General features: G+C 38.3%; 1 protein-coding gene across 1 annotated transcript in view; it reads right to left on the bottom strand.

Annotated features, from left to right (window-relative positions):
• Positions 1-3,136: 3,136 nt before the first annotated feature.
• hs3st1l2 (heparan sulfate (glucosamine) 3-O-sulfotransferase 1-like 2) overlaps positions 3,137-14,576 on the bottom strand; it is a 30,079-nt gene continuing 18,639 nt past the window's right edge. The window contains exons 2-3 of the mRNA XM_044331052.1: positions 6,994-7,388; positions 3,137-3,842 (exon numbers count right to left, since the gene is read on the bottom strand). Of these exons, the coding sequence (XP_044186987.1) occupies positions 3,177-3,842; positions 6,994-7,251 (924 nt within the window). The 5' untranslated portion in view covers positions 7,252-7,388 and the 3' untranslated portion in view covers positions 3,137-3,176. The remainder of the gene's footprint in view (positions 3,843-6,993; positions 7,389-14,576) is intronic.

Raw genomic sequence — 14,576 nt, 5'->3', positions numbered from 1 at the left:
CTGTGGTTGAATAGATAAAGAAAGCAGCTCCAAAAGCAAACATCAAAACAGAAAACATAAAGAAAATGTGCCGCCTATTCTGTTTGACTGAGAGAAACTGAGCAGAAATCCTAGAATTAGTGCTTAATTAGCATCAAATATGACACCAAACTAGAACATGAATCCTGCAGATTACCCCTTTACCAGTTAATCATAAACATCCTCTAAACAAAGCCGATGCTGAGAATCATTCTCAGGTCAAAACAAAGTTGGTTATGAAAATGCTGTAAACCTGGGAACCCGACAGATGGAAAGAAAGAAATAAAAGATTTCTCTTATTAAATGTGACATGAGATGTATTGTCCATACAAGTGCGAGGCTCTGTGGGAACACATGAAAGACGCAGCTGCCTCACATCTTCAAAGAGCGAGAATCATTTGTTTATTCTTACATCTCTGTCTCTCTCTGTCTTTACAGTTTTCTCTCGAGGATGATGGGAGGGTGACAGCCAGAGGTCAGCCTTCAGCTCTTATTTTCTTCTGCGGCGTACTTGAAATGACTAAAGTAATAATCCACAAATGTTTGTTTAACGAGTTTCCATTACACAGAGTTATGATTCAACCTGTAATCAATTCCTGAAAGCATGTGCTGTTTTAAACATCTTGTGTCTCTGCTGCGTAGATATTATAGATTATCTTGAAATAAACAGACTAAGAAGTATTAGCTGAGTATTAGCATCAGCAGTGATTGCTGGGTGAAAAAAGACAAAAGCCCCTAAAAAACTCAATCTTCACTGAGATAAAACTCAAATAGGAATTTGACACATTTCTGATCATTATTTATGTCTGACATGTGACATTTGGGCATTTATAAGGTACAGCGTCAAAGCACCGAAGCTATATTGAGTCCACTGTTTTTCAACTCATTTAAAGTTTAACTTTGTGAAACTGCTCTGCTGGTGCTTCTTACTAGGCTTCAACACTGTCTAATGGGGTGATTAGCCATCATAAACCATGTGAAATTTTGTTTTCAAAAATATAAAACTCATGATGTAGTCTTTAAGCTCTACTGATGAAAGGATCTGCTTTATCAGAACTTTTCTTCACAACGTGAAACAACACCAGTTAACCCTGGAGGAAATCATTACTGGCCTGACTTTTTGATTGTGAGGTTCCTAAATTTTTCCTTGCAATCAGTAAGAAAATCAGAAGTCGCTACACAGCAGTATAATTAACTGATGCTGGTCAAACACAGGCAATGCTACTCTGCACTGGATCAACAAAACAAGACTGCCGCTAGCAGCTCTGTGAGGCTGGACTTTCCCACAATGGTGCATTGAAGTAAATACTAACATCCTCACAATGACAATGCTAACATGCGGATATTTAGAACGTATAATATTAATCATTTCACCATCTTAGTATGTTTCCATGGTAGCATTTGCTAATTAGCACTAAACTCGAAGTACAGCTGAGGCTGATGGTCATGTCATTAGTTTTGCAGGTATTTGGTCATAAACTGACATTTTGGACAAATTAACACTTATTATACACTTTATGTTGACTAAAAAATTTAAAAGATTGCTTCTTACAATTCATCCTGAGAGGGAAATTAATGTATGTGCAAAGTTTTATGGTAATCTTTAGTTGTCGAGACATTGCTCTCAAAGCCATCAATGTCAACCTCATGGTGGCACTAGATGAAAGTTCAGGGGGTCACCAAAGTCAGCGAGATTCATCCCCTTTCATCTGGGGCAATCCTTTCAATAGTTATTGAGATATTTCATCTGAACCAAAGTGGTAGACTGACAGAATGACTGACTGTTCCTAGAGTCACGCCACTAGTGTTGTCAATAACACCAGTAAGCTTGAAGTTGGTCCACAGCTAGAACAAGCCCTTTCTTCATGTTGGATTTATCCCTATTTTTGAATTCCCAAACAAAAGCCCCATTCAGTGTGAGCTGCAGCAGAATGGTCACATTCATTAATATAAAGAAGAATACTCCTCCTATCCTTTAATTCTATGGTTTAAGCTTTCTGCGCTCATGTCATGACATGTCAGCCTGACCTAGCCTTTCAACCTGCACTGAATTAAGGTGAGAAATCTATTCTGGCTTTGAATAAAGTCAGAATTCCAACACATACAGCCCCTCAGGTGACCTACAGTTGTAATTTGTTATACCGCGGGGGTGAAACCAGAGGTAATTTCTTCAAAGGAATAACTTCATGATGAAAAGAAATATAGGCTCCCTTTGATCCTCGATGTAAAGAACATGTTAGATAGACACTGACAGGGAACATCTTCATACTCTTAGAGTGAGGAGCTTCCAGAGAGGCCTGTCAGTGACTCTGTATATCTGTGTCTTTATGTTTGATGTTTTTAAACCCTTTAAACCGTACAGCTGGGTTCAGGGGAGGCTCGCACAAGGCAGGAGGACTGAACACATTTATTAGAAGTATGTTTAAAAAAAACACAAACTAGCAATACTACATTGGCATTGAAAGTTTTAAAAAAACAAAAAGTTTTCAGTGTGGCTCATTTCAAAAGAGTCAAAATAGATATATTCACTGAACATCTAAAAGTCAGCCAAGTAAAATAAAAGAAGTAAAAACAGAATGAATAAAACATTTCACTAACACACAAACCTTTTTACAACTGTTAGGAAAAATCAAAACAAGGAGTTGATTTCTGTTTGACATTGTCTATATTGAACCTTGATTGATTTTGTATGCAATCAGAGTTCATAGTGCAACAATTCATTAATTCAACCATTGTTTCACCGTTTGTCTATTTTCTACATTACTTCAAAGTCTGCACATTTTTTTTTTAACATCCCACAAATAAGCACTACCAAGCAGTTTTTTTCTGTTGTGTATGGCACAGTTGTCATAGCTTTTTCGAGTGAGTTCATCCACAGAGGCACCAGCATGGTCATGGTAAAAGTTTGTGTTGGCCAAAGCAGTTTGAATTCTCCACATATCTTCTAAAGTTGTGGTGCTTTTGTTGGCCATTTATACCTGAGTAGGTATCAACAACAAGGGATTTTATGACTTAAACTGAGCTCAAATCTTTCCATTCATCTACCTGCAGACCTAATAAAACACATAAACAACAGTTTCATTTTCCCTCTGAGTCCCTGAATGTGTTGGCATTGTTCAGGAGGTGTTTAATCTCCATAGTAGCTGTTAACCGCTGGATCAGCACCAGGAGAATGACCTCCCCACCATCTCAAAGAACAACTTGTTGGGCTTCCTGAAGTAGTGACAAAGCTTCCTGAAGGCCTGGGTGCTCAGCGGTGCATGTGGCCTGCCTTTAGACTCGTCCAGGCACTTGTCGTGTCCAGCAGACAGGAGGCAGTAGAAGCCCTTGGTGGTGTTGTAGTAGAAGTTGTTTGGGCTGATCCTGGGCGGCAGGTCCAGAAACCTCTCGGCTTTTCTCAGCTCGGGGAAGGGATCGCGAATGAGCGCATCGCCGTCCACCACGTGGATCTGCTCCCTGGGGAAGACCTCCAGCCAGCGAGCCAGGTGGAGGTGATACAGGCTCCTCTGCAGCGCTTTATACCCAGGGTCAATGTGACCCTTGTGGATCAGGAGCTCCTCTAGAGGCTGGTAGGGCTTGTGGCGTGTCAGGCGGTTGTGGAGGACTTGGGTGTAGTCAGAGACGAGCCTCTCAGCTGGGTCACGGACAATGAGTAGCAAGCGGACGGCAGGGTTCATGTCCCAGACCCGTGCAGGAACTTGGGGAGCTGCGAAGTAGCCGGGGGTCTTCTCCACTGTCAGCTGACCAGGGAGGGTGAAGGGCATCTGGGCTCGGTACCAGGCCAGGCCTTTGCGGTAGTGCTCCTCCACATTGAAGTAGTGCACCTACCAGAAGCACAGAAAGTGAAGCTGTGTTAATGATAATGAAGAAAGTGGCAAACTTACATGAATTATTGTGTCACTTCTTGATTCAGTGGTATTGAAAACCTTCCTTTGCTCGCGCTGAAAGAATGTGTATGAGAAGTTTATGTGTAAGCCTTTTTACCATCAAAAAAACACTAAGCACTATTCATTTTGTCCCCATCTTGTCCAAACCAATCAATTCCTTCGCGCCAGCTATCCAACTTTGTAGTCCTCACTTCAAACTACCCTGATATGGATTTCTCTTCAGGACAGGCCTGTCATCATCCATCCATGAAAATACCAACCATACATAGCTGAGTTGCCTCTATTTTGATTCACCTCCCTGCACTGATGGAGATACGGTATGTGTGTGTGTGTAGACTGATCACTCTTGAATTAGTAACAGAACAGATTTAGCGATGCAGTTGTAGCAGCTTGTAAGCAAATAGCTGTCATGTGTATCATTTAGAAAACTACAGGCTTTATTGAGGGAAATAGGAGGGTAACTACAGTACACCAGTGAAGTAGATGTATCACTCTACAAACTGGTCATGGAACATTAACATCAGTTCAGGCAGAGTGCCAAAGTCATGCTTGCATCAGCTGATCGGCTCTCAGCTGTTTAATTTTTGCATCAGCATGAGTGGTTCAATGATACATCAGATGGTTTGCTTCCAGCTAACTGTTAACATTCAGTTAATAATACATTTATTCATACAGGTGTGCAGGGTGGCCTTTGAAACTCTGCTGATACCTTCATGACAACACTGCCTGCTGCTACAGCTCCTCCACCAACACACATCCCTACTTCTTACAAATTGAAACTTCACTATAAGATCTATTGGATTTGTATGTTTACAGCAGCTGTCTCTGTTCTATATAATATGATATGTAAATTAAATATGCTGTTGGAGTTAGTTCTCCCAGCAGAATCCCTTTTGCTGCTCAGATTCTTTGAGAGTTCCCTTAAAGAGCAGAGCATTTTCTAACAAATCTGGGGTTTTTTTGCAATTATTGATCAGTTCTTTGAGTTCTAGTTTTAGTTATTTTATTCTTGGCTGGTATTTCACATCATCCAAAGTGAGGAAGTACTTGTGAAGGAATTTTCATATATGTCATGTATGAAAATGCTTCTATTTTCATATATGTGCCATGTATGAAATGCTCTGACAAGCAGACAGTGAAGGACAGACAGTTGTCTTCCTCCCAGTCGAGCCGACCTCGCTTTATGATTGTTGCCATAGAGACAGCGCTAAAGTAAACAATCTTATAGCGATGGTGTGACTAGGGACAAGGTTGCCTGGGTGCTGCGTGAATAACTGAGAGTCTTTTAACTCTTTTCCTTCAGATTTGCGGTGGCATTTCACAGGGTCTACCCTGGCACTTTGAATGTTAACTATTATCTCCTTGGTCGATCAAGTTTGTGTTTGTCAATAAATCTTTTTGCATAAGACATCTATATCTACAGGAGTTTCTGAATTGACAAGTTCAAGATTTCTGTAACAGTAGTCAAATCCTTTATTTAAATGATAGCAGCAATACAACAGAACAGAAAAATAGTCTTGTACAAGTTAAAGTTCCACATTCAATCTTTTACTGAAAGTACACAATTATAACAATGAAATATCCCTGAGAATCAAGACTAAAGTGTTCATTTTTATAGAATAATCCCTTTGAAACTGTTAAATTATTAACCTTTAAACGGGATTTTAATATTGTAGAAGGCTCTGTCTAACTTTTTTTTTTATACACAGACAAGAAGTTTAAAATTTAGTAATGTAATATTTTATGAGTCTGTCTCATGGTGACTGTAAAATTGATTAACATGTACATTACTTCCCCCCGAATGATAGTGGCGCACAAGTTTCCAAAAAAGTTAGTACTAGTACCTCAAAATTATATTTATTCATTAAAAAGAATTTTGTATGTTTCTCAACCATCATGATTCATAATATTTATCAAACGTTTATAGAATTAGAAAACAATAATTTAGATGTAATTGTTCACAAGTGTTGCTCCTCTATTTAAAGAAGACCTGTCAATCAACTTGGTAACTGGTTCGGCAACCCTTTTGTTTAAACTTGGATTACCAACTATGTAAGTAAATATGTATATATTCAGTGTAATATCACTGAAAATAAATGTACTTTCCAGTACTTACTTAAAGGATATGGTTGGTGATTTTCTTACTGTCAACAAATCTCTTGTGCAAAGCCAAACAAACAATGAATGAATCTACTTACAAGTATTGCACATTTATCCAAAGCCTGATATATCTTAATCATCTCTGCGGTAGACATTGTTGTTGTCCAAAACTATTAAAAACACATCTATGAGCCACACCATCACACTGGGAGACATGTTCCTTGGACATGAATACTACGGTTATGATGGTTTGCTTAGAAACGGCTCCAAAGAAACGGTTCTGTTTACTGAGCTTCACTGGCTTGTTGTGCTACATATCACCACCTCTTGACTTTGTACTACATTGTATTGTACATTTCTCAAAGAACGTCAGTACAAAGTCAAGAGGTGGTGATATGTAACACAAGAAGTTAGTGAAGCAGGGTAAACTGAACTGCTTTCCTGCGCAATCCAAAGTGGCGTCTGTCGTACAAGGAACTACTGTCTGGAGATTTAAAACATGATCACTGTTATTAGTCTTTGGAGCAGTTTCTAAACAAACTACCGTGCCCAAACTATTCGTGGCGGAGTAACATGTCACCCAGTGCAAAGGTGTGGCTCAGTGACATGTTTTTAATAGTTTTTGGACAATAGCTGAGGTCTATGACACAGAAGAATAAGATATATCAGGCTTTAGATACACACGCAATACTTGTAAGTAGGATCAATTCATCATTGGTTTGGTTCTGCACATGAGATTTGTTGACAGTAAGAAAAATATAGAGGCCTTTTCCTTTAATAAATTCTTTTTCTGTGTAAAATCACTGAAAATAAATGTACATACAAGCACTTACTTACTTATATAGTGTCTCAATACACTTTCGAAAACAAATATATGTCTTTAAGTTGAGTACTTGAGTGAATAACACTTAGATTACACTTAGACACTTTCAACCTCTGAATCATATGTGAATGAAGTAGTTATTAGGTGACAATAATGGTCTTTTACCTCAGCCTTTGCCACTTCCACATCTGGGTGCAGGTTGAGCATCTCCAGCAGGGCTCTGGTGCCGCCTTTCCGCACACCAATAATAATAGCTCCAGGCAGCCGCTGCTGGGTGGCATTGTAGGAGGAGGAAGAAGAGGATGATGAAGAGGAGAAGGTAGGGGAGCTGGAACCCCCGTTGCGTAATTCCCTTAAGCACACGGACAGCTGAGTCTGCAGCAGCAGAAGCACCAGCAGCGCTAATAGCACTGTCCACAGCATGGTGCCACACACACACACACACACACACACACAGAGGTGGAGGTTATGTGCACACACTCATGAAGCTCTCAGACTTGTACGGAGTTGTGCTTGTTGTCAGCAGGGGGCCTCAGGAGGGAGCTCTTCACTTGCACAACCTATTAGCAAAGAAAAAAAAAAGGGTTATTGTCCACTGTTGTTTTACCACTTTCTTCTTTAGTACTGACACTGCAGTAGAATTACATTGTAGAAAAGTGATATATTTGGCAAGACTGCTCCTGATAAAGAAGCAATATGAGTTCTCAGTCCTTTTAAATCAAGGTTAAAGACTGCTGCTGCCTTTTATTAAGTTGAATTTTGATGATTCATATCCTGCACTCTCTTTTTTATTTTCCTGTTTTATTCTTATTCCATTTTAGCTCATTTTTATTTTACATCTAACTCTTTTACATTCTGTTTAAATGTGTCTTTTAATCATGTCTTGTGCTTCTTTTACTTTTTGTCTTAATGCCTTTTATGTTATGTAAAGCACTTTCAATTTCCTCGTTGTTGAAAGGTGCTACACAAATAATTTTGCTTTGCCTTTTTACATTTAAATAAAATATGACATAGAACAGAGATTCATGAAGATAAAAACAAAAGGCTAATCATTTTTTGTGTGAATTTTAATTATGTTACAGTTTTCTTATACATTTTATGGTATATACAAAGTGTTATGTCAAACAATAGACATGACTAACAAGAAAGAGGGGAAAAAAGATGATTAATGTCAATTAATTCCAGCTGTATTCTGACTGTGACCATCGTAGTTGGTTAGTTTAGTGACTTAACTTTAACTTCATGTGATCAGATAGAAACATTAGATCTAAATACATTATTCTATATACGATACAGTTGGGTTACCACATAGAAAAATTACTTAATGTCAAGAGAAAGATACAAATACACTAACAAGTCTCCTGCAGATGAACAAGTTTAAAAAAAAAAAAACAGGTGAATCTGTGTGTGTCCCAACCAAATGAAATTACTAAACCTCCTGCACAAAAGAATAAATATAAAGAATAAAAGAATCTAAAATATTTCCTTTGAACGGGGGAGGTTGCAGTGTCGGCATCACTCAAATTATGAGAGTGTAGTCACAAAGCATTTCTTTTCATCTCACAGTCTACAGCAGTCCTTCATGCATTCTTGCTCGACTATTTCTTGATCCCATATGTCTGAGTCGGCTCTGCACTCTAATATGCCATTTCGCAAAGTCCCAATCCAAGCGGTGGTAGTTTTCAGTCCAGAACATAGGGCTGTGATTTGATTATGACCAGAAGATATTAAAATATTAAACTACATCTAAAGCAGACAGAGAGGAGATGCATTGAAAATTAATGCAGTTATGAGGTTTAGGGTCTCCCTTCTGAGTTCAGCTGAACCATTTTTACAGTATAGAAGACAAGTTGCAGTGAATCTTGAATGCTGCAATATGTTTCATGGAGTTGTGTTTAAGCTGTGTTTGGAGGAAATATTTCATGAGTGTAAGAAACCATACATTCACAGATACATTAAAGTAGTCAACTGATCAGTCATCCAAGACGGTTTCGTTTCAACCGAGCATAAAACATCATCTGCTGTAAGAAAAAAAAACAAACCCGCAATCAACCAACACATTATCAGCCAACATCATCTCTGAGTATGTTGTTTTTAAGGCCATAAAATGTCTAAATACATTATGTTCCCTCAGAGACAGTAAATAGTGAAACACTCTTGCCTTTGAACAAGGCATTAACCTTCATCTGTTGCAAAAGTAGTTTGATAAGAGAAGAGCTGTTGCTTCTTTGTAAAGACAGAACATTTTCTTTTACATAAATTTATGTTGATTGCACAAAAAAGATATGAAGAGTGCAATCTAAAGACACAAACAAACAGGAAATTCAATGGGAAATATGTCGCAGTGATGTTCACAAAGTTTTCTAGGCTGAAGGGTCGACAGTTCCCTACATCATACCATCAAAAAATTACGTAAAAGGTTTTCCGTGAGAGGAAAATCTTGTAATTGAAGGCTCAAAATGATCCCTCACTGCGAGATAGTATGGATAAATTATATATTTCCAGAATCCGTGGAGTCATGTGATTATTCCGGTTTTTAAAAATTTGTGTCTGTCATGTTCCATGTTGTCATTTAGATTTATAAGAGCTCAAGTGAACAGACTCATAACTAGACTTGAATGAAAGCCAAGAATGTACCCTTGAAAATGATAGAAAATGATCACAGTAAAATGATTATTAATGTCCTAGAAAGTCCAGTTTATTATGGTGGGTGAGAAACATCATCATGAATAGAGAACAGTGAAAATCTACCACTCAGTTAACCATTTCAGAACTGTTAGCTACATTTTGTTACCTTGTGTGTTACAGACAAGTGACATTGTAGGAGCTGGCTGTTGAACTAATAGTCTCGCAGTCTGATTTGAACGTTTAAGAGAAAATCCATCTTCAGTCAATGTTCAGTTTAAGATGTTAAGATTTGTTATCATGCTTTTGACTGCTCCCAGAGGAGGACAGAAAGTATGATGAAAAAGAATAAAATGCATTACTGTCAATATTATTTTATGATCTTTGAGTTAGGCTTTCCTAAAAATGTCTGTCAGACATAAGATAAGACGTGCTTTTTTACATCAGCCTGTTCGACATGATAAATTAATGTAGATTATAGTACATACAAGGTGTTTGAGCTCACTTTATGTTAAAGGCTTACTGTCAACACATGAGTGTTGCATATTTTCATTTTTTAGGGTTATATCTGATATATGGATATGTGTTTGCCGTATTTACTTTTGTTCTCTCTTTGTAATGTCTCGTATTTTGCTTTTTGTGCACCAAAGTCTCCTCATTTCCTACATTTCCCAGAGTTCCTTTCATCAACTTTGTGAGAAACAGTATGAAAACGAGTATTCATTCATTCAGCTGAGGGTTATAGACTTTTTAAATGTATTTTGACTCATTAAACACAGATTTAACAAGTAACACAGGTGAAACTAATCACTTTCCAGTTCCTGAGCGCTGGTATTGTGGAACAGTGGAACATAATTAATGTAATTATTTACACCTGTGCTGCAGGAGAGTTAGAGAGTTAATTCCAGTCAGGAAACGGTAAGAGTTGCAATTTATGCCGCATTTACTTCATATCATTCAGCAGCCGAGTGGGAAAAAACCCTCAGTTTCCATTTTGTTAACAATGCATGAATGTAGCTTAAGTCTTTTTAGCCATATTGCACATTATGGCTGCATTGCATTCTGGTCTATTGAGGCTGCTCTGGATGAAGAGTTTGGTACTTTGGCTTCTTCTGTGATGGTTCACTTCTTGTCTATAAAGAGAGAGTCTTCAATTTTGAGAGACTTTTGAGAGCTGAAACATTTTCTGCTATTAAATTAGTAGCTGCACTGAAAACATTATGCTGATTGTGTTGGGCCAGGGAAATATAAAAAATACATCACCTAAATGAAAATGGCCCTTAAAGTGATTGGTCCTGTAATTTGCCAACTACTTTTTAAACAGTGTTAAGTCCTTCAGGGAGGATTTCCTCTCATTAACGCAGCAAACAGCTGTTAGCAAAATGTTAAACCCTTGTTCTTGTTCTACTGTTTGTCCCAGTGCTTTTCCTGTTGTTATTGTTGTTACTGTTGCTGTTGTTATTGTGCCAAAGCCACCCTGATGCGACTGACTTATTAATTAGTGTAACAATGTTCTGGTTCAGAGGAGGAACCCTGTCTAGCGTTGTTCCTGTAGCAGAGCGTTAATTGCACCTTCAGGGAGCATCACTGCACCCCCGACCTTCTGTGCTATCCCCTGGCTTGGTGACATTGTCGTCATCGATGTTGCAACCTTTGCTGTCCCTCGTTGACTGTGTATTTGGATTTTTGTGGTTTTTGCTTGTTGACGTGGGTGTTTTAGGTGTGGCAAATGTTCACTTGCGACTGGTGTTGCAGTCAGCAGCAAACTGAAAACTTTATTTTAAGACGTACAAAATGTTTTGGGCGTTCATCAGTGTCTTCTGTCTTGAGTGTGTTTTTTGTGAGTGTCAGGATTAAAAACACAATCAATTACAATAAGTTAAAGTATAAACCCATACATTTTAAAGACAAGAGGGATTAACACAGATGAAGAATTTCTACTTTTTAACTGTTCTGAAGGTCATGACTAAGATTTTGATTTAATATCAACCAGATCAAGGTCATCATCCTGTAATTTATCATGAAAAGAGTTGAAGGTCGTTTCTATCCCCTTTGACTTTTTACTTCAGGGTCATATTTGAGAATTGAGAGGCTGTACTTGCCCAATGTGGTTTGTTTACTCTATATATAGCACCAGTCACAAAGGCAGATTTGATATGTTTAAAAAAAATCCTGTGCATGTCAATAACATTGTGTTTTGATAAATTACCTGGATTGTCAAATTACCAAGACTGAGAATGTGATAAAGTTCAAACATTTTTTACCTGATGATGGTGGTACGAAACATTGAGGGATCACCAAAGTGATAACAATATATCCTGAGGGTCACATGAATGTGAGTACCAAATTTCATGGCAATCCGTCCAATAGTTGTTGATATTTCATACTGAACCAAAGTGGTGGACCAACAGACTAGCACTGGCGCCCACAGAGCCTTGCTGCTAGCATGACTAATAATGCATGAAAAATACTGCCACCCACGTCGTTAAAAAAGAGTCAATTAAATTAGCTTCAATTGCTTCTAGAATATTTCCATACATGACCACACCAATGCTCCCCTCACACAGTCATCACTCACTACTGTGGTCTGGCAAAGCTCCAAGTGTAGACCAAAATTACTGTGTTCGCCTTTAGCTAATCAGTGTGGCAAACCAAATACAGTGCTCAATCAAAATTCCATGTATGACCTACCTGCCCTACATAGTTCCCAGATTGGTCTGGCTTGCAGCTGCCGGGCTCGACTGATTATCTGTCTCTCTATCACTTCAGTTGAAGCTTGTACGACTGATAACTTCAAGAATGCGTTTAGAGTTTTGGTGAAAGCTCTCGCCTGTTCCAGAAGACTCCGTAAAACAGTGCAAATGTGGTGGTCAAAGTTGAACACAGCTGGACTTTGACCTGTGAATTTGCATGGTTTGCCAATAGATAAGAGTGCTATCTTGAGGCATCTTTTGTAATGGTATGCTATCGCTGTGTTTATCATAATATTATATGACTTGACTACAACCTGCAGTATCGCTCATATAAACTATTTCCAATTTATATTTGCTCTGCTCAGTTTTTCATATTCAATGGTGTGAGACAGTTTTGTTGGACTGATGGCTAATATCACCTTATCACCTTGGGCAGACTTTCACTGATACTTCTCATTCATTCCCATTGAAGCAACTGCCAAACCGAAGAATGGGGTTCTGGTTTTGTGCAAGCTCAGATAGATTAGCAGAATTTGCACATTTGCAGGGCTGAATAAAACATAAACTGCATAAAAATGAAATAATATATGTTGAATCAAATATTACACCGGCTCATTTTTTACCTCAGAGCCACCCTGTCTCCTCAGAGTTACATTAACACTGCCACTCTGTTTTGCTAACTGTATTTTGAGATGAGGTGTAATGCCATATTTATGCACTGCACACAAAGTGTAAAGCTTGAAACCAGGGACCAGGGTTTACATCCTGTGGAGTCCAGTGGGTGGTGAGGTTTAGGCAACAAAAGTTACGAAAAAGATTGTGGTTTTGGTTAAATGTTACAAAAATAAGCTCGTCCTGTTGGCTTTTTCAATATTTAACCAAGACCACGATAAAGTTTTATAATGCTTTAGTTGCAACAAGCTGATATAGTATTGCAAGAGTGAATGTAGAAAAACAAAAGAAATATGTTGCCTATGATGATTGTATTTGATTAACATTGTGTGACTTGCTAGATATGTTAATTGACGTCTCCTGCTGCTAAAAAAAAGTAATCTGTGCAGCATTAAGTTTTCCTCAAAAAGTATTTACTGTTATTTTTAGAAGGAAGGATTGCTCAGAGACGTCATGCTTGCTAGTTGCTCTGCTCAATATTTTTTGATTACAGACCAATAACATTTTTGACCAGTATGAGTGTGAGTGTGCGAGAAAGCTGATTTACTTTGGCTACTGTAAGAAAACAACAATATAACCTATAAGTGATTTAAATGCTTCACTGTGAATTCGACTTGTCCTACACATGAACTCTTCCTCATGTAGCCTACATTAGATTGCTTGCAGCGAGCATCAACATTGCCTCGGAGCACCAACAGTCATCGCTTTGATGCAAAGAGCGCCAAACTGTGGGCTGATGCCAATCGCTGTGTTTATGCGTGTGTTTATGTATGTGTGTGAGAGGAACTGAGACAAAGACAGAGAGATCTTTTTGGAAGGTGTATGTGTGTGTGTGTGTGTGTATGTGTGTTTCACAGCGAGACTCCTGTGATAGGTGGTTGCATGAGTCCCTTGTGACTCCGCTGTAAACTGGAATATTCCCCTGCTGTCAAGTCGCTTCACTTCCACCTCACCTCATGACCTTCCTCTCTTACCTCCAACTCCTCCCATCCTCCATCTCACCTTTCCTCATCCTCCCTAACCCTCACCTTTGTTCCTCCGTTTCCTCAGCCCTTTCCTGACTCTTTCTTCGCAAAACCGTTTGAATCCGTCACTTTTTATGGATCCGCAAACATACCTCCGGCACCCTGTTAATGGGGATGCCCTGAAGCAGCCTCTTAGCTGCTCATAAATAAAACAAAGGCACACCTTTCCGGTTAGAAATATGTTTGATTCAATGAACATTTAATCTTGACGAATTGGAAATGAGACAGGGTTGGATTTAGAAATGAGAAACAGCTTTGTGTACATGCCAAAAGTGTCCTGTGCTTTTCACATTTTCTAAGTGATAAATAATAAAAAAAAAGAATTATACAACTTGCGTACAACTTCATCACTTTATAGTTTGATTCAAAAGCCTTTGATTTAGTCAGCTTTTTGGACTTTAAATTAAGATTCTAAAATACCCATTTTGCACTTAGTACACATATATGAAATAAATATACATATATAAGTCATTTCTTCACAAGAAGACAACTGAATTTGGAAAAAACTCAGGACATTTTTGTGTAGTTAAGCTTTTTTGTCATTGTTGGTACATATTGTTTTCTGTCTGGATCTATGTTTTAATCTATTTTCTATTGTTTTATCATTGAACATTTTGAATTGTTTAGATGGCGCTCTACAAATTACCTAAGGGTTAAATAGGCGAAAACTAGCTGTACATCGGGGTTCTAAAGGATTTTAATACTTTACAGTCTGTCCTTCATGCTCGGCTTT

This window comes from Thunnus albacares, chromosome 2 (genome assembly GCF_914725855.1).
Source record: "Thunnus albacares chromosome 2, fThuAlb1.1, whole genome shotgun sequence".
NCBI classification, from domain to species: Eukaryota; Metazoa; Chordata; class Actinopteri; order Scombriformes; family Scombridae; genus Thunnus; species Thunnus albacares.
Note: the sequence above shows the minus strand (reverse complement) of the source record. Positions and strands in the feature narration are given on the sequence as shown.